Source organism: Clavelina lepadiformis, chromosome 8, assembly GCF_947623445.1.
Source record: "Clavelina lepadiformis chromosome 8, kaClaLepa1.1, whole genome shotgun sequence".
Classification (NCBI taxonomy): Eukaryota; Metazoa; Chordata; class Ascidiacea; order Aplousobranchia; family Clavelinidae; genus Clavelina; species Clavelina lepadiformis.
The window spans coordinates 17,882,677-17,904,885 of NC_135247.1; the positions used below are offsets into that span (position 1 = coordinate 17,882,677).

The following is a 22,209-nucleotide window of genomic DNA, read 5'->3' on the forward strand; positions in this document are numbered from 1 at the left end:
AAATATCGACAATGAAATCGCTTAATTTATCAGTAAACGATGTTTTTTTTAGGCATCGGAACTCGTGTTGTTAATTTAATTCCGATCCGTGAAAGTAGCCTCCAGCCTACCACCTGTGCAATAAATATATTGCCACCATGAATATTATAAATATCACTTATATAAGTTGATAGACGGATATAGTTGTAGGTCATAGTTTATGAGCTCACAATGGTGCCTGACATGTTACAAATGATCTGTCTGACGTCAACCGCAGTTAACTCTGCCAAACATGAACTTGTGAACCTAGTTTAAAACAATTTATAGAAGCAAGTTTGAAAGTTTAAACCCATATACAGACTAAGTCAGAGCTCTGCAACCGATGTGCGGCGAGCTAGCGTCATAGATGTATCACAACGTAATGTCACAAGAAATCTTAGAAGAAGTTTTGGACGGAATCCTTTATTTTAGCAGAAAGTAGAAAATCGACAACAAAATGTACAAGTTTTTGATAATTGTCCGAAACGACAACGGAACGGTTGCTAGAATTATATTATTAGTAATTTCGTTTAAGTGGAAATCGGATCGATTTATTTTTATTCACCAGCAAAGTGAATAAGCAAAATGTGCTTGCTCTTTAGGCGCTTTGATTAAGCAAAATTAGGATTCGCACAAATACCACAATTTATTATTCGTATATTGACACCGGTCAAAGTGTTTTTATATTTTAGCCCAGTCCCAAGTCGTTATTCCAGTGTGCAAGCATTATAGATAGACAGATGATGCAAACGAGACCTGCAAAAAATTGTATTACAACGCATAATATGAACAAAGACAGAGCTAAACGTACAGCGTTTGTGCTCATTTTAATTTAGACAAGCACAAACAAATCATTGAATGAAATGATAGTAATGTGGTTTTTGTATTCCCTACATTTTTAGTAATTTTCTTGTTTGAAGTGTGTCGCGAGTGAAAAAAAGGTTTCACTGGACTAAGCTGTGAGAGTAACACCCATTACTGGCTGTTTGGTAAAATGTCAGACGTCGTATTGTCAGCGATGCATTGTCACAAGTTTGCAAACAATACCTTCGCACCTGCCCGACATTTCTAAAGATTGCCGACGTAAAGATTCGCAAATGGGGGTTTTACATCGGCATTTTAAGGCTCCCTACAATGCGACAGTCGTAGAAGTGCCAACAATCATATTCTTGATCGATTTATTTGCTGTTTTGTTTAGAGTTAATCTAAGCAAATATAAATGCAATGCTCATGACGTCAAAGATGCTGTTAAACTGGTAGATCTATTTGACCTCGTGACGTTGAGAGGTCATAAACCAAACGCTGCGAACCAGCCTATTAAATACAGGAGAACGTGGCATGCACTTGTTTTTGTGACGTCACAATGTCATACAATATCACGTTAGAAAAATAACTTCTAAACGAGTCTTAACTTTTTTAGGTCCGACTTTTAACTTTTTTGAGATTTTATGCGCTTTTTGATAAAATAAATAATCAGGAGTTATCAGAAAAAAATCTTGACCTTTCCAGAGCATATATGTGGTAAAAACGCTTTTTAACTATAGAAAACAACCAAACTTTACAGTAAATTTGAAATGATCTGAACAAAAAGAAAATAGAAGTTATTCCTTTTCCTTACAGAGACAATGACAGTATTAATTTAAGTGGCTTCTTAATCGGATTAATTTCTATAAAAAATGCACTAAAACCTCCACCTCGTAGTTGCTGCGCATCCGAAAGTAGATGACCGAAAGGAAATTAAGAGGTGCCGGATGAATTGCAATAAACTAAGTTGTCGATGGAGAGAGATATTTAAATTTAATTTTGAAGATGCGAGGGCGGCCTTCGACGGACTTGGCTTATCTATTGCCGTCATTTAATGACGTCAATTATCCCACACAGCACTGTCATTTCAAGCAGTCACTTAACTTTATTTGGAATGTAGAAATTTGAATTAAAAATTATTATCAGTCTTTCATTGATCTGCCAAAAGCAAGCTTCACCACACAATGACGTCATATCACTTATTGAAAACTTTTGCGAAATGAAATCACAGATTAGAATTTTAGTAAACTTTTTACACAAAATGCGTAAATGTTTGGCGACGATCTTGAAAGTGATGTAATTAGTCAATGAACACAACCACGGCATCAAAGCTTATGAAATGGCAACACTAGCCGCACTTACATTTTCAGTGCTGCTGTAGTTGAAATAGGACTGAGACATCGTTTGTTAAATGATGTGGACTTTATTTGGATGAAGGTATATGCGCGCAAGTAAGAGTTACATTAATTAGTAAACCTAAGATGCCACCCAACTGACCTCCGATATGTAAACATCTTATTTAGAGAAGCTGCCATTTAAAAGCTCAAATATTTATACGCGTAAAACTTTCTCATGGCATCCAATGCCAGTGCGTTTATAACGTCCATTACAACACGCCCAGTCCATATTATAAATATGAAGCAATACTAACTAAGTCATTAATTGATTAGTTAATTAATTAAGTTAATACAAACTAAGGTGTTAATCGAATATTTAACACGGTTGAGAAATTTATAAATCAAACAAGCTTTACTAATAAGAACTTGACGTGTTGCGAAATATTGAAAGACAAAGGGATAATTTGTGAGCTCACTATGTCATAATCACAAATAACACCTAATCCTTAAATACATCTTCAACTTCAATGTTGTCTTTCATAAACTTTATTTATTTTTATATCATTTTATGTCGTAGTCTTATATACTCGGACATTTCATAAATTTATAAATCTGTTATGGACAAAGGTTCGTGCAGTAACAACGTATGATTTTTGGTTTGTTATCGTAAAACAGCGTTTGGTTAAACAACGCCATAAGTAATATTGTACGAGACATTTCGATCAGGTAGTGTATAAACTCGTCTTTCGGTTTGTAGAAAACCTATAAAACCTTTTCCAAAAATTCATTACCGCAATATATAAAATGTCTTTTGATACTTCTTTGAAGTTATCTCGAGTTTCATCGACGCCAGTTGCTGGTGTAAATGTTATAAAATGACTTCGGTTTCAATGTTATTTGTGAGTCATTGAATTAAGGAGAGTCACCACAACTCTATAGGAATACCTTGAAAGGAAACACCAATATGCAGCCCATTAAATATTTATGCACTTCTTGGCGTATAAAGCTTGCGATCGACGGTAATTCCTAATTTGGCATTATACAATAATTTTTAATGTTATACAAAATTAAACGACATAATTCATTATAGAAAAGCGTGGTATGTCGCCTAGCAACAAGTGCTCGTTGTGCTCATCGTTGAATAAGAAATTTAAGTTTCTCTCCCGAGGGCCTCCGGGCAGTGGATCACGTGATTAAAACGCATAAGCATTTATTTCCCCGCGTTGCAATTACTCATGAGTCAGAGGCGGAAACTGGTTAACGCGGTGGAGGCAGAAAACAAGTGGAACCGCCGCAAACCCGTTGCAGGTTATAGAGTTTATGAAAGACAGATTGCCTGAGAAGTAAAATGGAAAACGAGTTGTCAAAAAACAGGGTTTTTGTTTTCGATTATGAATAGGTGTTAAATTTGATTCCAGTAATTATTTGAAATTGTTTATGCTTATTTTATTTGGTTTAAATCAAACTCAGCTCGCATGCAAATAAACATAAGAACAATTTCTCAAGATCAATGTTTTGAAATTTTACTTAAACAAAAATTACATTTTTATAGGTCATTTTAAGCAAAGGCGCTTTTGTTGTAAAAAAAATACAAGCATTAGAGTTTACTTTTAGTCGGTGGTTTTTACAAATCGCCATTTACAAATCCATAGATGTAATTCAACTTAAATTAATTAATGTTGGCAACAATTTGAAATGTGATTGACGATTTCCTTATTCATCAAACACCGTTACAACCTACACAACAAATCACATAAATTCTGTCGCTTTTTACAACCTTCAACAAATGATGCTTTCACGCCGAAAGAAACGGTCTAATTTACGATGGACAGTTTTTTAACATGATGTCATAGTGTTTCTCAGTATGACATAACAAAGAACATCCACGGTTGAAATAAGTAACAGGCAACGGTTTACGATGAGCGGTGCTGACAATCCCCACGTAATAATGGATCGGCGTAAAATTGTTCGCATTGTTAATACGTTGGATAAACGGCCGCTATCGGCAATAAGCTGTCGGTGCCAGTGAAACGTTAGAAATAAAAGCTTTTTAGGTAAATATTTTAATGAAATGATGTTGTTATACCTTGTTTCAACCCGAAGATGTCTAAAGATTTCCAGTAGATAGCGTTTAATATCAGTGTCATAATGGCAATTAAAACGTCATAATTACTGTTTGTAATCTCACAATTATGCTCGTCGTTGTTTGTGTAATTAACTAATTATCCTCCTTAAATGGCTTTACTTCGTCCAAGCGCTTTCAAAGACGCCAAGCCTAATCAAATTTCGTAAATTTGTATTATACCTTAAAAGTCGTGACGTTTTCTTTCAATTATGACGTCAAAATTAACACCCACGACATTTCTGACGACATAATCAGTTAGCGACGGCAAATTTCACTCAAATATCAACGAACAAAGCTTTCGGAATAAACACGTCGTTGTTCTAAACTATACCTAGCACTTGGTACAGATAATCCAGCACAGACAATAAACAGAGTAGGGCGGAAAAATCTATTCGAAATAAATCTTGGGTGGTTCGTCGAAAAACGTTATTGACAGTTTGAAAGACATGCAAATACCAGCATAGCAGGACAGTAAAAGGAGTGTTTCTAAAACAAGCTGTTAGACTGCTGTCTTGGTCTTCAGGGATCATATACAAGTTGTTATGGCGGTTCATTGCCGTCAGTATTTTTTGCAGGATCTTCGGTTTAGAAAGTCTTTCCGACAAAGCGATTAAATACTCGGAAAACACTAAACCAGTACAGTAATATGTAGAGCTTTAAACTTGGCAGATATGATATTGACAACTTTAGAAAAAGCGTTAGAAAGATCAGTGTTCATCAAGTTAACGTTTATTTTGATTATTAACCTTTTTGTTTCAGCTGAACTAAGCCAATATACAATCAAAGGCTTGTATTAACTGGCCTCACTTGCAAGCCGAAGTCGAAGCCCTAAGTCGAAGAGGAAAAGGTTTCTAGATTCCATTTTCAGTTCAAAATTATAAACAAGGCAAATACATTTTTAAGTTATTTATTGTTAAACAATTATTTTTCGTATAGAGTCGGTGTATATTTCAGTTCACTGATTTTGATCATAATGTCAAGAAAATATATTCGACGTTGTTTGAAATTTTGTCGGTAAATTTTATATTGCAACTAAACCTTGTCAAGTAATCAAGTCAAATATACCCGCAAAAGTCAAAGTGAAATATACTCGCAAAAGGCAATTATTGGTCGCCGTAAAACATTTTAATAATTAGTTAGTTTTATAAATTGTTGGTTTCTTTTGTTCAAAATGTCGAAGTCCAACTATCCAACTAGTTATCGAACTAGTTATACAGTTAACATATTTTGCAAGTGTTATCATAACAAAAAACCGGTTTTGTATGGGTAATTGAAGACGCTAGATACAGAGATATTTCCTTTGTAATAACTTGATGACCGCATCTAATTGAACTGCATATTTGACCATCGAAATGGCACTCGCAAAGAAGCCCAATAGCAGTTTGAGCGAATTTGACCGTGAACTTGTGTTTGTCGGTGACATAATTTGCCATTTTGTTAATACTCTATACTCTATTGTATTTACGACTGTCAGTGATGGACGTGCCCTAAAGAATACTATTTAATGTAGTTAATAACAATCCAGTGACCATTTTAATGTCACATTTTTCGCATTGAACCATCACAATAAGACGGCTAGTATGTATTCAATAAGCTGAAATGCACAACATTAAAAACAGCTTTTCTTTATTTTGCCTGGCATTTCAAACAATACTTCGCAATTACTAAAACACCACAACTCAAGTGAACGCTTGTGGTGTAATCTAAAATCAAAAGCATATTAAAGTTTGAGTCTAAAGTTATCAGTATTAACCAATATTAACTTTTTAATATTTTTCATTGATATTTAAAATTTTCTTATACTTGATGCACCACCATAATTAAGGTAAAATATTTTGCAGAATGAAGACGATAATTTTGCTGCTAGGCTTCCTAACGACAAGTGTATTTGCACAGGGTGAGTCAAGTGTCACCGATTGCTTATGAAACTTTCATACTGTATACTTAAACCTAAAGGTAACCTAAAACGCCTTACCGATATCCAACAGATGCCGTACAAGTGATGTGCGGACAGAACGCGATTACTGCCAAAATTCAGAAAGAAATTGTAGAGACTGCTGGCTTTGAAATGTCCGATGTCCACATGAATGACAGGTCCTGTGAGTTCACAGATGAAGACAATGACTTCTTCTTGAGGACCATATCTCCATTAAGCTCGTGCGGGACTCATTTCATTGTAAGCTATAACATAATATCTATAGCAATCCTAGCCCTAGCGTAATAACGTGTGCAGCCTTGAGTTTTATAATGTTGATTTTACCGTTCGTAGACCTAGCCTAAGGTTTCACAATCTTTCTATTTTATTTTGACTAAAGATTTGCAACCAGATCTGCAATTTTCGATACACCTCGTTAAAACTCAGTCATTTTCACTGCTTTGACTATCAAACTGCCTTGAATCTAACGGCCTTTTAAGCTTAAAACATAATTAATACTGTGAGCTAGTTGGTATTGGTAATCCTTGTACAGTATTTCGATATTTTTCCATAACCGGTAACATGTTGTCAGCAAGTTATTGTTACGTCATTGAGTGCAGTGGCAAACAACAGATCCCGACAAATTTGAAAATATAAATGTGTAGGCTACAACAGGTATTGTAGTTAAAAGATATGATCTTTTGAGTAATTTATGTTAGCAATGCATGTGAAAAAATGCCTGTAACGAAAAGAAATCTCATTTATGTTAGTTAGATTATTTCTGAGAATAATTCCATGTTAATTCAATCTACGGTCCGTGTGTGAGCCACGGATGATTAAACCCAGAAAGATCCAATCAACGTCCGTTGGTTGAATTGTGTTTGAATTGAAATGTCCTGGGTATATCAGCTTTGGGTTAAATTGAACGATCATCTTTTGAAAATATAACTTTACATATTACATTGGCTTCAAATAATACAAGATATTTTCTGTAAAAATTCATCAAACCACGCAATGAAGAATGTTTTCAATCGTTAAATGTATCGGTTTCTTCCAATATGCAGACGTGTGTAACTTTGCCGGCCGTATCTCATGGCCGTGCCTTTGTAAAGTGAAACGGCTTCATCAAATATGCATCGAAGCTGTTTTTCAATAATTTATAGGCTAAGTGCAGTGTCGTTCTGAAATATATTTTGTATAAAATGTCTGGTTATTAGACCTAATTGACTTTACAACAAGATGCGAAATAGTCCTTTGTCAATTGTTTTGACAATACATCAGGCACAGACGAATCGTGATGTAAAAAATTTTGTAGGTCTGCTTAGAATTTACCACTGTATATGGATAACTAACTTATCTAGGCTACGACAGTGAAATTTCTTCAATCATATCAATTACAGTGTTAGCATTAATGTCAATCAAACTTAGAAGATCGCTAGCGGCATCTAGCGTGTATATTTTCTTCTCCGTTTAGCCAGTAATGGCACTTTTGAGGTATGTGCTTTCTACTGATTATCGTTTTTGTTTTGATAGGCTAACGACACCCATGTGGAATTCACAAACTCGATTTCTACCGTCGATACTGGTCCCACTTACCCCTACGGTGTAGTAGTTGGTTCCAGAGATAACCCAAATGTGCTTAGTGCCCGCATTTCCTGCACGTACCGAATCGACCTAAACGTTAGCGTTATGTTCATCCCAAACATCACTATTGTGTGAGTAGGCTAAGTGCTTAACCTGTAAGTGCACATACGCACCTAATTGAGTTTTTAGAAAATATAGATTTATGTATAGCAGCATAAGTCAAACGGATATAAAATCAAGTATAAGCTATTTATGGTCTTTTATTTGAAATAAGTTCTTATTATTTGCTACTCTAATCCTTTCTTTCATACTCTTAGACCTATCAAAATTCCAGACGCTTTCGGAATAGGGGAATTCCAAGCAGCAATGGCCATTTACACAGACAACACATATCGAACGCCATATTTGAGACCACCGTCAATGGAGCCAGACGACGTTTTATACATTGGTAGGTGGTAGGTGGCGTCGAGTCTAAAGTTCAATAAAAAATATTTTGTTAAAAAGAAGTTTAATAAAGTCTCGTAATGGATTCGAATGAAGAATGTTTGTTAACTTTATTATACAGATCTTACAGTGTTTAGCTAATGCTGCTTTGTATAATAATATACAAAGCACACGTAGAACATTACATGCCTAACACGAGATGTAACTTAGTAAACGGCTGAACAAAATTCGAATTTCAGAAAATAAAATAAACGGGCGTGTTTTGTAAGTTTTTCTAAACGATTTCGACTATTTCAGGCGTCACACTTATTGACCAGGCCAGCAGTGACATTTATCTCCTTGTCCAAGAATGTTGGGGAACTATTTCAAGTGATCCATCAGCCAGCCCCAAATATCCTTTGGTCGAAGAAGGGTGAGCCGCTGAAATTCTCTATTTGCTGAACAAAATAAACTGTAATAGAAGCTCCTAAGCGCCACACAACTATAGAACAACCAGTCATAGGTTATCCTTTTTTAAGTAGTGTTATACATGATATGATTCATTTTAACTAAAACAAAAGGCTGTCATAAAACAGTCGTTTAGACAGCAAGCGACAGAGCATATTAAAAACAAAAGTGCAAGTACTTCACCGATCTCGTTTTTTACCCCGCAAAACATTGTCCGCTAAGGGGCGCAAGAGAGCACTATGAAACCCACCACAGTAACTTGATCTGCAGAAGACAGATAAGAGAAAAACCGATAAAAAATATATCGTGCATCGCACAATTACGCCTTTCTGTGATATTGGCAGTATTGGTTCATTTCTGACTTTCGATATCTTTTGTGTGTCTATAACAGTGACATAACGCCGTTGTATGATGAACGATCTTCCTTGTTCTTTGATACCGTGGCAGTGATAAGAAAGCATCTTCATCTTTAAAACAGCAAATTTCAACTAAATTATACTTACGCAAAAGAAATAAATTTCCATCGGCGACACCACTATAACATGGTGACGTACGAACCTCGTGCGTCAATCGGTTTTTGTTAAGCTTTTTATGACGTCATAACGCTGTACTTTTGCGGTAACCGGTTTGTTGACGAAATTTATATTTACACGTATGATTTGGAAGGAGTGATTTCACGATAAGAAAGGAAGACAAAGTTTTGTGAACCGCCATAGATTTTATTCCTGTTTTCGTACATTGCTAAACATCCAATAACTACAAACAAATTTACCAATGAATGATGATTTACTCCGAGATTTAGGAAGCATTTGACAAATAAAGTGATTTAAAAATGCAATTTATCGGATTCTAAGATATCCAGCAAGGTCATCTAGCACTTTTCGAGACCAAAAAACGTGGTTTATAGTTTAAGAAGAATGCCAATGTCATAAGACAACGAAATATTTCGTTTTGCTTAAGTTGAATTTTCTTGTGTCCCCGAGGCGTTTTAATTAAAACCATGACGCCATTAATCTCGGCTTAAAACGGTTAAACTTGGCGGTAATTACGCGTTCAGGTACGAGCGTTGGCTTCGAATATTTTAATCTTTCTTGACTGTTGTAACCAACACTACAAGCACTACCAACATTACACTAAAAGTACTACACTTTGACGAGGACTGCGCATGTTAAGTGTGATTTGTTACATAGTTAACTTTTTATACTCCGGTAGCTATTTAGAACCTAAATTTGGAGACCTTTTGACAAATAGTTTATAACATCTGCTACAAGTATGTGCACCTGGTTTCAATGCGGTATACCATTGGCGTTTATTGTTAGAAGATTTTATACAAGTTAACAAAACTTGCCTTTAACAATATTTTTATTGTCTTGGCGGACAAGGTCATTAAATATAGATCCATTGAACTTGGACGAAAGTTTGTGGTCAATTTTTTGTATGCTGTCCATAGAAATCCTATAACGACCACTTCAAAACCACATACGTGAACTTCAGGATAATAAATATTCCATTGTATAAAAATTGCGTTATTCGCGCTATTGTTTGACACGGACGTTTTCAATTCCTTATTTAGATCAAAATTCGACTTGTTTTTTCAACTTGGGCCTGGGGCTATCACCAAAACACACGTATTAGCCTTGACACACCTGATAAAGACGAATCACTACATTATAAAGAAAATAATAAGAAGCGAGATTTTTGCCAGTTCGCGAAAACCGTTGCAGCCTGGGGCATTGGCAGCTTGCTTGTTCTTAGTTGATCTTAGACATCGACGCGCCCTTTCCGAATTTTCTTGTAGCATTATGACTTCATAATTAGCGGGACAAACGAATAATTACAACGTCGAAGCGGCGTTATTTTGTAATTCGCCCGGAGCGAGATGAGCGATCGTTCTCCTTTCTGTTTCTTTCTACTTCTTTTTTCTGTTCTTTGGCAAAAGTGAGGTGAAAAAAAGCGTTGCAAGTAAAATATGTGTCTCTCTGAGGAAGTTAGATCTTCATTGCTAGATTGGCTGTAAGGCGTACAGCCACTTTTCTCTGCTAACTCGAAAAAATGCAACGTGGCACTTCATACTTAGAGCTTGTTGTTGGTTCAGAAGGGCACCAGGCAGTTGGAAGTTAGTCCACTCAAAGGTAACAAGCCGTGTGCGCCAAGTTCCGTTGTCTTTTGATAGTATCCATAGCGACAGCTAAGTTTTATTGTTTAGAATGCCTATTAAGTATGATCTGAATATGTATCTTATATGTATTTTGCAGATGTTCCGTCGCCTCTGCTGCCGACGGAGCCGTCCGTGTCACACAGAATGGAATCGGACACCAGGCCATGTGGAACAGCCCGGTCTTCAAATTCGTCGGCGATGACGAAGCGCACGACAATGTTTGGCTTCACTGCGACCTCCAGCTGTGCATTAACAAGCAATGCGAACCGGTTGGTAGCCTTGACTCTCCCAGGTATGTGTGGAATGACATTGACTGATTGTGGTGTGTTTTCTGCAGACTTGCGCCAGAAGAAGACGCCGTGCTTTGGGTGAAGCTGGATCGTTCTGGGGTCCTGATGACTTCACTGGCGAACAACATATCATCAGTTTGGGTCCCTTCACTCGCTTAAGAGTCACTGAAATTTCCACAAATGACACCAAGACAACTTACGTGGACGTTGAACCTGGCAGTAACCCGTTTGTAGTGAAGCAACCGTCAAAAACAGGTGAGGTTTTGTGTTGATAGAGGCGGACAGACTCGAGCATCTTACTGAATGTTGACAGCTTTGTGTGCGTTACCATCAGCAGCACTTCAGCATTGAACGATTTGTTGAAGAATTGCAGGTGGTAGGCGCCCGAAAGCATTCTCAGCCTGACACCCGTTTCTTTTCCTTTATTAATACCTATACGGTCTGGCAACTTCTTTTAATGAGCTGTATCTCATCCAGTTTACTTTAATGTAGATGCTCGCACCGGATCTTGGAGTCCAGCAGTGATTGCGGTGCTCGGTGTACTTGGTGGTCTGGCTCTAATATGCGTCGCTTTGGCACTGGTTGCTGTCATAGCGCGCATGCGCCTACGACCAGCAAATTCCGGTGTGGACTTGGCAGGGATGCCCAATAAAGCTTATACTCCTTGATGGAGGAAAAACTCTGTGTAAAACGTTTCTAACCCCTTATGTCCTTCATTGTATAATAAATAATCGTGTTTACATAATTTAAAGATTGTGGGCTACTTGTGAGAAAGTTACGTTTAGAAAATTTGATCATGTAAACTTTATGGTCAGTCGAGCTGCGCTACTGCGCGATTGCTACGAAAATTGAAAATGTCAACACCATTCGATAATTGAATAAAATGTACAAAGGTTAACGCCACGTATCTTCAGTATATGATATGTTAAAATTTTGTACGTTGAAGACGCATTAGGTTAAAGAAGGTTGCAGCAGCGAAACTTGTTTGTGTTTTAACCTTACAACGTGTAATGCTTTCGCGAGTTTTGTAATAAACAAAATTGGTTGCAAAAACTCTGCGGGTTCTTCGAAATAAATTTTAAGCAATAGCTTCGGTTATCGAAGTTGCGAAGCATACGGCGTGAATTATTACGCAAGAATTTCTTCATACGCCTTAGGGCAAGTAATGTGCTGTGGTCAAACGAAATCCTTCAAGCGCTGTCTACTAAGACATATTTAACCAATTCAGTGAGCTTTGTCTGGATACACTATCCCGGGCAAGTCGACTTTTGTGACAAGCTGTTTTACCACTTGCATTTTTATGCAATTTGTCTGATGCTCATAGGTCATATACTCTTTCAACTCATAACTTACACAGCTTCAAAACTACAAATATTACAAAAATCCGTACTAGTATCCAACAAAATATGTCTGCTGTAACGTAGCATCCCATCCTTTTTAGTGGAAAACAGACCAGATATTCATTTGTGTAATTAGTCTGGTAATTGTGTAACTATTCACTTAATCAGTCGGCTTGGCAGAAAAAATTACCGTATACTTTACCTAACATTTAACAAATAATTATCAAACATAAATCTCAACTAGTGAAATACAGAACTTTATTTTCTGCCGACGTTTCATAGAATAAAGTTCAGAAATAGAAAATCAAGTTTTGTTTTTCACCAATTGAGCCATATATTTGATGATTATTATGCCTGGTGGCAACCATAGTATATTTAATGAATAGTTTTAATCATCTAATTATATCGTTCAACAAAATGCTGAAGTTATAGTTTAGCAATCTTATATCAGATGGCCAACATAACATTGCATCATGTCATTTTGAAAAGATATAACTTATAAGTACTGTAAACTAAAATCTAATTATCGTAAAAAGCTTAAGCTTTATTTTCTGTGACTAAAGAAGAATTCCTGAATAAAAATTGAAAACGTCACAAAATTTCTATTGTTCAATTATACCTTTATAATTTTAATAAAGACTTAGTCAACTGAGTTGCAAGTGGCCATTAGGTTGTAACCGATATTATACAACCTCACAGATTGTAATAACTTAAGGTTGACAAACTAGAATGACCTTAAATGTACCAGTTCAACAACATACAAATACTTTCTAGCAAATTTATTTATAACACAAGTGAACATGGTGATTAAAAAGCCTTCATAAATTTCCGTAACGTATTTATAGTGTTTATTAAGATATTGTGGTAGCAAGGTTCATGAAAGATTGTCATTGACGATTTTAGGATAAACAATCACGTGATTTCTCACATGATCAGGAACGTGTTGCCAAATCATCAACCACTCTGTGCGAAACCATGCAACTTCTTCGTGCATAAATTCTAATCAATGCTTTGACATATACTACCACCTAGTGATCTTTGCTGAAAAGAATATAGCAAGAAAATTTTCCTTTTTTAGTATTCGTATCAAAATTTGCAAAAAAGAGATTGCTGTAGTTTTCTCTTTTGAGATTTCTCTAGTATTGTTTGATAATATTACAACCATGAAATTTTTATGATTTTTTTCATATAGCGACGAAAAAGTTCATTTCTAAACTACTGCTGGAATACTTTTCAGCAACGCTAAAAAGCGCTTGACAGATATTAATAGGAATTCAACATTGTGAAAATCCTTAACAGAGACATCGAAATTAGTAATAAAGACAGTGACAATACAAAACAGCAATGAGTGACAAAATGCAATAGGATTTTTGAATACAAGCAACACAAACAATAACCAACATTGGCTGATAGAGTATTGTATCACACAGCATCAAAAAGAGTGTATGAACAATATTAACATCACACATCAGCAGTTATTAAAGACATCCACTAATTGAAAAAAGTCACTGCACGTAGGCTGGTCTAAATCACAACAAAATGAGCGACTGTTTCAAAATTGACCAAATGAGATGCTTCGCAATCGACTACAAGAGCATATCATTGATGTTTTAATTGAAAAGCATTTAAAAAGCATCCGTCATCCTTTGACAAGCTGTAGTTTTGAAAATGTCATTCTTTCTCTTAGGCTACAAGTCGATAATTAAACTAACCCGGTTATTGTCCAGCTGCCCTACGGACCAACACATGATTTTACTATTTTTGTCGCTCATTGTTGTCACTAATCACACCTTTTGTCGCTTTCACGCCCTGTCCAGGTCACATCTGTTAAATGTTGAACGTTTTTTCCTGCTTGTACCGTTTGTAGCACTGGTTGTTCTGCCATTTGTCATCACTCTGATAAAAGACAGATGTTACGGTTTCCAAAAAAATTAATCTTTTTATGCTAATAAGTGTAGTGCGAGTCTATCTCAATTAGCTTAAGTTCTTTTATTAGCATAAAAACACAAATTGGTCGGAAAAAATAGGTGAATAGGTGGTAAAAACGGAAAAGAAGAAATTACGTCAGACAGAAGATAAACAAAAGTCATTCGGTGACCACAAGGTTTTAACCAAATAAATCAATTCAATTATTCAATACTGACGATGTTTGGAGAAGAAATCACCAAATAGAAAAGAATGATCTATAACGGGGATGATACGATGATTTTAATCAATAGCATGTGGCTTAACATTTACTGTCTATTATCCGATATCAATGATAAACCTGAAGTAAATTAGAACGGACTTGTGATGGTTATTATCCAATGTAACAATGCCCATAAAAATGTAACAATGCCCAATACAGAAAAAGCTAGTTGAAGATGTTCTTCACACATTTAATATTTTTTCTGTTCATGTACAATATGTTTGTATTTACCAGTCCAAATTTATAATAGGCTTAGTATATGTTGATAATGTTGTTATAGCATGTTAAATAATTGTACGACAAACGTAGCCTAAATTTAAAAGGGTTTATCCTTGGTCCACCCCATTTCTTAAGGGTTAATGTATGACTACAGACCAATATGTGCACTGTATTACACACGAATTAGTCATTTTATGCAACTGTACTAGTAGCATAACGAATAGAAGTAAAAGATTTGGATTCGTCAGAATACGATTAATAAGTTTTGAGATTCGTGCAAGTTCGAATCGAAACCAAACCTGCCAACTTTCATGATGAAAGTTTTTGACTGCAAAAAAAAATATGCTTGAAGTCATTTCATTGATAGGTGGTTTAATGCAATCGACTTATTTTTTCCTATTTGAAGTAACAAAACTACTCAAAAAAATTCACCGTCATTAATTTTAATAAATAAGTTAAAACTTCAGTGTCTTGCTTTTTTTGTTAATATTTAATTTTCAACGCTTACTATCCCAATCTACTACCCGATCATTTCAAAAATAATTTCCACGTGACGTTTTCGTTTTGTCACGGTTACTCGCAGTCATGTGTGACGACAATAATGAAATTTGTTTTGAGTGAAAACTGGAGTTCTGTAAAAGTAGCATTAAATATATATGGTGAAATAAATATGGTGGACAAAGAAAGCTGTTAGACTATGATTTGTGACGGCTGCTTTTTAGCGTTACATATAGTCAATGCTAAATGCAGGCTAACTTACGAAAAGAACTATATTTTTCAGTAATTTTTAACGTACTGCCGGACAGTGCCAAAATTTTCTGGGGAGTCTAGTGCAGAAGTGCACAACCAAATGACGTCACGATTTGAGTTGCTGGTGTCTAGTATGCAAATACATCCTGTGGTTATGCACTAGACCCAGTTTCTGTAGCTATGTCGGACATCTCCAGATTGGAAAGTTTGCTGTTTTTAGGTGAGATATCTCCCCGCAACAAGATGAAATAATACAGCCATTATACGCGCAGTTAGTTATTATACTTCGCGCACTTAGCAAGCATTCCAATCCGAAATGCCCCATAATGGCCATAGGGGCAAGTGTTGCACCTGCACGCACGAGATTTGAATTACAATAAACAAAGAAAAGCTGTTTGTTTGACAGCCATGCAGTGTATAATAAATAAACTAGTAATTACTAATTGAGGCTTCAGTGCATGTCATCATGGTCTTTGTTGCCCCACACCAAGCAACTGTTAATTTCTGTAATTTATGTATTATTTCATAGTGACTAGTGATAGTCTTACGCCCAGACTGAGAGTTTGGCATAGGCGCTCTCAATGCTGCTTTTCATGAGCATTTTTATGCACCACACTTGTCATTTTTGGTTGTTTGGTGCGCCCAAGGTCTTGCTGAAAATGGCCATACTCTGCAGTCCGGCATCACACCAAAATTTGCACCTTTGCACGCATGATTTTTCGTTGAAATCAGCCGAACTTTCCAGTTAGTCCTAGTAACAAATCAATATTTGGCTATCTGTGCATGAGACTCATTAATGTGAATGCTGATCGTCTTGTTTACGCCAATTTATAACAAGCAAAGAAGATGCATTGTTTTTTAAATGCCAATTTATAATGAATAAGGAAAGAGTCGAGGCTTTCAAAATTTAAGTTCCTTGCTCTAGGTCCTATAGTATGCCAAGTATGTACAGAGTGACTCAAAAAGGTTCGACAATTTCTATTGTTAAGTATCTGTTCATTTCACCTATAGGTGATCAAACAACTTTTGCCACCCAAAAAATAGCGGCCACAATATGGAAAGGGTCTGTTGCTTTCATGTTACAATATAATTCGCTGAAAAAAGGTATGTTCAATAGTCTTTGGAGCCATTACGAACCGTGGTAGTGTTTAGAATATAGAAGAAAATACCCAAAGTGCTTTGCTTTCAAAGAAAACACTAATTTTATTAAAAGAACATTATTCATGTTTGAAACATGAATGATAGTTGAATGAGCTAATATGTCGAAACTGAAAACCGATCAAACTTATTTTATACCTAGATTGGAATGTTTACAAAGTGCACTGGGTTTTCAAATTCTTGCATCGCTTTATTAAATGCTTTTGCTGCTTGTTTGTGTACTGAACTTCTCCCTCAAAAACAACAGATTTTCCTATTTGGGCCATTAGTTGCAATATACTGGCTAGTAATTATATGACTCTTATTTTACTCTGATTGCCCTTGAAATAATTCTCATTTTCTAGTTCAAATGCACCTATTCCATTATGGTGGTAGTTTTGGTAGGCAGTGCAAAAAGTCATGGCCTGTCTCAGTCGCACACTTCTGCTTTAACTTCTCATTTGTTTTAATAACTAACATTTTGCTTAAATAGGTTCAAATCATTGTTCTGATCCATGAAGGCTAGTCCTGTAATGTGACCTAATGTCTTAGTGTATGATTGGTTTGCCTGGACATGGCTTAAGAATGATGGAATCTGACAACCGTGTCGTTGCTGATAATACCTTAGTTGACCATCTTGAGGACCAGGATAAAATGTTGCTTACCCACGAAGCAACGGTGGACTCATTGAGTCAACTCACTGTTCAGATAAAGCTCCATAAAGATGATGTTGCCGCAGTCACTTTGGAGCAATCGCCTGGATCAACTGACAATAATTGTCAGAAAAAGTTTGAGGAGGACTCCACGGACAGTTGTAATTTAAGCAGCCATGACAATGAAGATTGTGCCAGTGGTGAAAATGATGTCCTGAATGATCGGAGAGAAAATTGTTCCGAGAATGTTGTCGCATCATCTGAGAATGTGACGACTGAGATAAATGGAGTTGAAATATCACAGGATAGGAATGTTGTAGACAAATTGCATACAATATCACAAACGTCACATGACAAAACAAGCCAAAGCAATGATGTTGAAGTATTTAACAAAGATGATGCAATGACTGATGTTGAACTTCCATCTTTTACTATAACATTTGGTGACGGTTCAGAAATCAACGTAAATGAAGAAACCAAAGGCATTCCCGTTATGAACGAACTGGAACAGTTTATGTGGTCACACATAAAGAAAATAAATGCCCATTCAGAATATAACAACTTGCTAAAAGTTTCTGAAACCAAAGTGCGCCTCAATAATTTGGAACAGAAAGTAAATGAACTCGTTAAAGTAAACAAAAAGCTTGAAAGTCAAAACTTGGAACTTAAACACAATGTGAAGCAGACAGAGGAAAAGCTAAGTTCACATGATGCTGCTGCAAAACGTACGATAACACGACTCCATGCAGATTCAGAAACCAAAATAAAAGAACTCAACAAACAGTGTGCACTTGCTGACAAAGAGAAGCAAGCGTCGGTAATGAATTACGCTAGAAGAGAAAAAGAACTTCTCGATCTTCGTCGTCGGAAAGATGGAGCTGAGCAGTTTGCTCGCGAAGCCGGAAAGGAGAGAGATAAGGCAATTTCGCAACTCAAAGGGTTGCGCGCGGACATGATAAAAATGAAGAATTCTCACGAGAAGAAAGAAACTGAGAGCGGTGCTCAGAATAAAGAAATCGAAAAACTTAAAGAGGAAATCAATTCTCAAAACATTAAAGTGAGGTGGGCTCAAAATAAGTTAAAATCAGAAATCGATAGTCACAAAGAAACAAAGGAGAAATGCGACAAGATGGTGCTGGAGATTCAACAGGCAAAGGAAGAAACTGAACAGATTCGAAAGAATTGTCAAGGAATGATAAAAACTTATCAAGAATCAGAGGAAATAAAATCAAACTCCCTTGACATTCAATTGAAAGAAAAAAATCAGTTGCTCTGTGAGAAAGAAGCTGAGAATGACGAAAGTCGTTCATTGCTGAAGCAAAGAAATGAAGAGTTAAATCTGTTAAAAATTAGGCACAAAGACGTGTTTGAAGAAAACCAAGTCTTGAAATCCAAAGTGGAATGTTTGGACGAGGAACGGCTTAAAAATGAACAAACTTTGCACAGTTACGAAGAAGTAATTAATAAACAAAAAGCAACCAACTCTGAAATGAATGAAAAAATGCAATATATTTTTGAGCTTGAGTTGCAGACTGAGGAACTAAAAGTAGCCATAAACAAGTTGAAAGCTGCTCTGCATGATGCCGATGAAGCAAAAGAAGTTTGTTTAAATGATCTTTCTTTGAAAGAACGCAAGGAACATGAACTTCTTGAATTCACTGAAAAAGTAACTTCTAAAAACACGCAACTTACAGTGCAAATTGAAGATCTTAATTCTAAGTTATCTGCCCAAAATTCTCAGCTGGAGACGAACAAAGACCAAATTGAAAAATTACAAAAAGGTCATGCTGATTTGACGGCTGCTAAAGAAAACATGAGCTCAGAACATTTTAAATCTCAAACTACCATGAACAGCAGGCTGGAAGAAAAAGAAAGAACCATCTGCCAGCTACTGCTGCAACTAGAGGAGATAAAGGATGAAATGCGTACAGTGAAAAGAAAGAATGCTGCTTCAGTAAAAGATCTAACAAGGCAGCTAACTCAAGCAAAAAAGAAAATGGATAATGTCGATTCATTGTCAGTGTCCTCAGCTCCTAACCACACTGCTGATGGAGGGAGCATTGGGAGCAGAACAAGCTCCATTACTTCCCTTGATAAGCTCTCTTCTTGTTCTCCAGATGGAAATGGTAGTTCGAACGCTACGGTTGCGTACGAAGCAATTGCCATCCCAGAAACCACTGTTGCTGGCCCAGATTCGTTGGATCGTCAATTGCTCATAGAACGCATTGTGCGCTTGCAGCAGATTCACGCAAAGAAGAATGAGAAAATCGACTTTCTAACCGAACATGTACAACAGCTTCTAGGTGCAGTTCAAAAGAAACAACGCATCATACTACATTATATCATGAGGGAAGAATCAGGGGCACTTGCCCCGCCACGCCCAGTCAACGACGGCCATAAATCTAAATCTAGTTTAACCCTCGAACTGTCGATTGAAATCAATCGAAAAATGCAGTCTGTGCTTGAAGACACTCTTCTTAAAAATATTACACTGAAAGAAAGTCTTGAAGTTTTAGGTAAAGAGGTGGAGAGACTCTCTCATGAATCTAAACCAAATTGACCTTATGTCCTGAGTCCTGACCATTTTCCTTGCCGAAGCACTCGCCTAATTAAGGACTGTAAAGGTGCATCAGTTATTTTATTTTCAACCATGATTTTGTATTTAACGAACAAATACAACTTCTACTTCATTCTAATTGTATATAACACATGTATGTATTTATTAGAATCTTATTTGTCTTTATTTTTATACCAAGCCTAATGATTTACTAATTACATGCCACTATAAAGCGTTGATAATTAATCTGACGAAGAACACCCAGCCACTGTTGGCTCAAATTTTAAGTAAATAAACCATCGTCTAATGATAATGATTTGTGTAAGAAAAGTCATAAAATTTATGTTACTGTCAAATAAGAACGTTCAGGGCAAAATGCATTGCTTTGGCCGTGTCTTGTGATGATGTTTGACATTGTTGCATTTTTAAGATAGTGAGTTTTCTTACTCTGGGAATCTATTATTTCTCGTTTGACGTGTTGTGCTGATGGACAAGACAGATATCTGTGTGGTTGGACACATTTTACTGTGAAATAATTTGTGCTCATGTTCGCTATTTACAATTGTGAGTATATTTGTGTATTCAGTTTTAAAATTTTCTAAAATTTAAAATTTATCACAAGTATGCATATTCAGTCTTAAAATTTATTTTCAGAAAGAAATGAATTACCGTTTGTAGTTATCTATTTTTTACCTTATTACACTCAATAATATGCTGAAAATAGTACAGTTTTACCGAACAAAGGTGTTGGTATGGTGAAGTGTAATATAGACATATATATGTATTTTACTACAGGCTCAACATAATTTTGGTTTTTTCGCTTTTTCTTCAAGACTTCTTACAGTTATATTAGCGAATGGTGAACCATTCTCTTAAATATTTTACTTTAAAATTCTTCTGTTATATTATTTATATGTCTTTTACCCAGAGTCTATGAATCTGCGTTTTGTCAGTATTTTGTTTATGTGTGAATCTTTTCACTTCCCCAAGGCCCGCCTACTAACCTGTCACATTGTACACATTAACACGTTGATGCGTTGCTAAGAAACCGGTCTGGTAATATTTCGTGATCAATTCCCATATTTGTTACTAAGTTAATTATTATTGAAAGCTTGGAAACTTTGAAAAATAACTCAACTTTAAATGTGCCGTAGCTATTTATATTATATGGTTATTCAATAACTACCAATGAATCACGATTACTAAAACGATTGTGCGTTCTATGTGTTAGGAAACGTGTTGTTATTCCATTTGTTTGTGCAGTGATTCGTCTTACGTCACGTCTAAATGCGTTTTGTGTCGTTCCACGTTAAAGTAGCGTCGTAACCGTGTTCGTCTGAAAAAAACTTGGTTGACCCCGTATTGACTACCTGACTCCCAGAAACCTTTAAAGCTTTTAACTCAGAAAGTGAACCATCGCAATTGTATCGATTTGTGCTTAATTATAAATTCGATGGCATGCTCACGTCTGAACTTATTTGTTGGATTATTGGCTGCGTTTCTTATCAACCTGTCCGACTAGGTTGGCCGGTAGAGAAAACGATGTCAAACAAAGCGGTTAACTTTGTCAAACTTGTTCTCCGTTCAATGTCAAATTAATTGTCCTTTGCTGCTTTACCTTGGTGCTAGTGTTTATGGAATAATGCACTTTTTCTTTCTAGTTACTACGTTGTTTAGCTATACAAGTGTGCAATGTTTGGCGTATTTGTATGTTCATTGCGAGGAAATGTATTAAAACTGGTGACAAATTTGCTTGTCTGTGCTGCCGTGTTGGAAAGGGGAATGCGTCTTTATGTCAATAACAGAATGTTATCATCACCGAAATATGTTCCAAATGGCTGGAATATTTCTATGAGAGCAATAACTTCTCGAATCGTTGCATGCATAACTAATCACGCTCTAGATCCACCCGGTAACAGACTTATTCAGGACTGTAACCACGTTTTTTTCTCTAACTCGAGGCAGTTTCAACTGTGACGCTAAGCAAAGCAAGTCAATGCAACTTAAAAATTTTACAACGTCACATCATGTGTTGCGTTAAGTTGGTCAGCACAAGGTCATGATTGTTCGACACTTACTGCCTGACAAGTGACAGTTGTTTCCAAGTCTGGTTGATACTTTTTCATAGAAGTGTAATTGTTTAGAGAAGTATTCGTTGTGGCTGTCTAAAGCTCTAAGTTCGCCTTGATGACGTCACTCAAGTCGTAGAAATTGGGTCTCGAGTTATTCCAACCTCGGACTTA

At 36.1% G+C, this 22,209-nt stretch overlaps 2 protein-coding genes across 3 annotated transcripts; both read left to right on the forward strand.

Moving 5' to 3' along the window:
• Positions 1 to 5,013: 5,013 nt before the first annotated feature.
• Positions 5,014 to 11,867, forward strand: LOC143468169 (uromodulin-like). 2 transcript variants are annotated; one of them, XM_076965191.1, is made up of 9 exons: positions 5,014 to 5,170; positions 6,126 to 6,181; positions 6,273 to 6,460; positions 7,733 to 7,914; positions 8,101 to 8,231; positions 8,525 to 8,639; positions 10,930 to 11,101; positions 11,170 to 11,377; positions 11,615 to 11,867. In XM_076965191.1, the coding sequence occupies exons 2-9, from the start codon at positions 6,127 to 6,129 to the stop codon at positions 11,788 to 11,790; spliced, it is 1,227 nt and encodes a 408-aa protein (XP_076821306.1). In that variant the 5' UTR covers positions 5,014 to 5,170; position 6,126; the 3' UTR covers positions 11,791 to 11,867. The 2 variants fall into 2 exon arrangements, with proteins under 2 accessions (XP_076821306.1, XP_076821307.1); XM_076965192.1 differs by having other exon boundaries at positions 5,038 to 5,131.
• A 3,703-nt stretch (positions 11,868 to 15,570) lies between these two features.
• On the forward strand, positions 15,571 to 21,718 carry LOC143469013 (coiled-coil domain-containing protein 186-like). Its single transcript, XM_076966526.1, has one exon. It carries the CDS (start codon positions 17,312 to 17,314, stop codon positions 19,967 to 19,969), a length of 2,658 nt encoding a protein of 885 aa, XP_076822641.1. The 5' UTR covers positions 15,571 to 17,311; the 3' UTR covers positions 19,970 to 21,718.
• Positions 21,719 to 22,209: the final 491 nt, after the last annotated feature.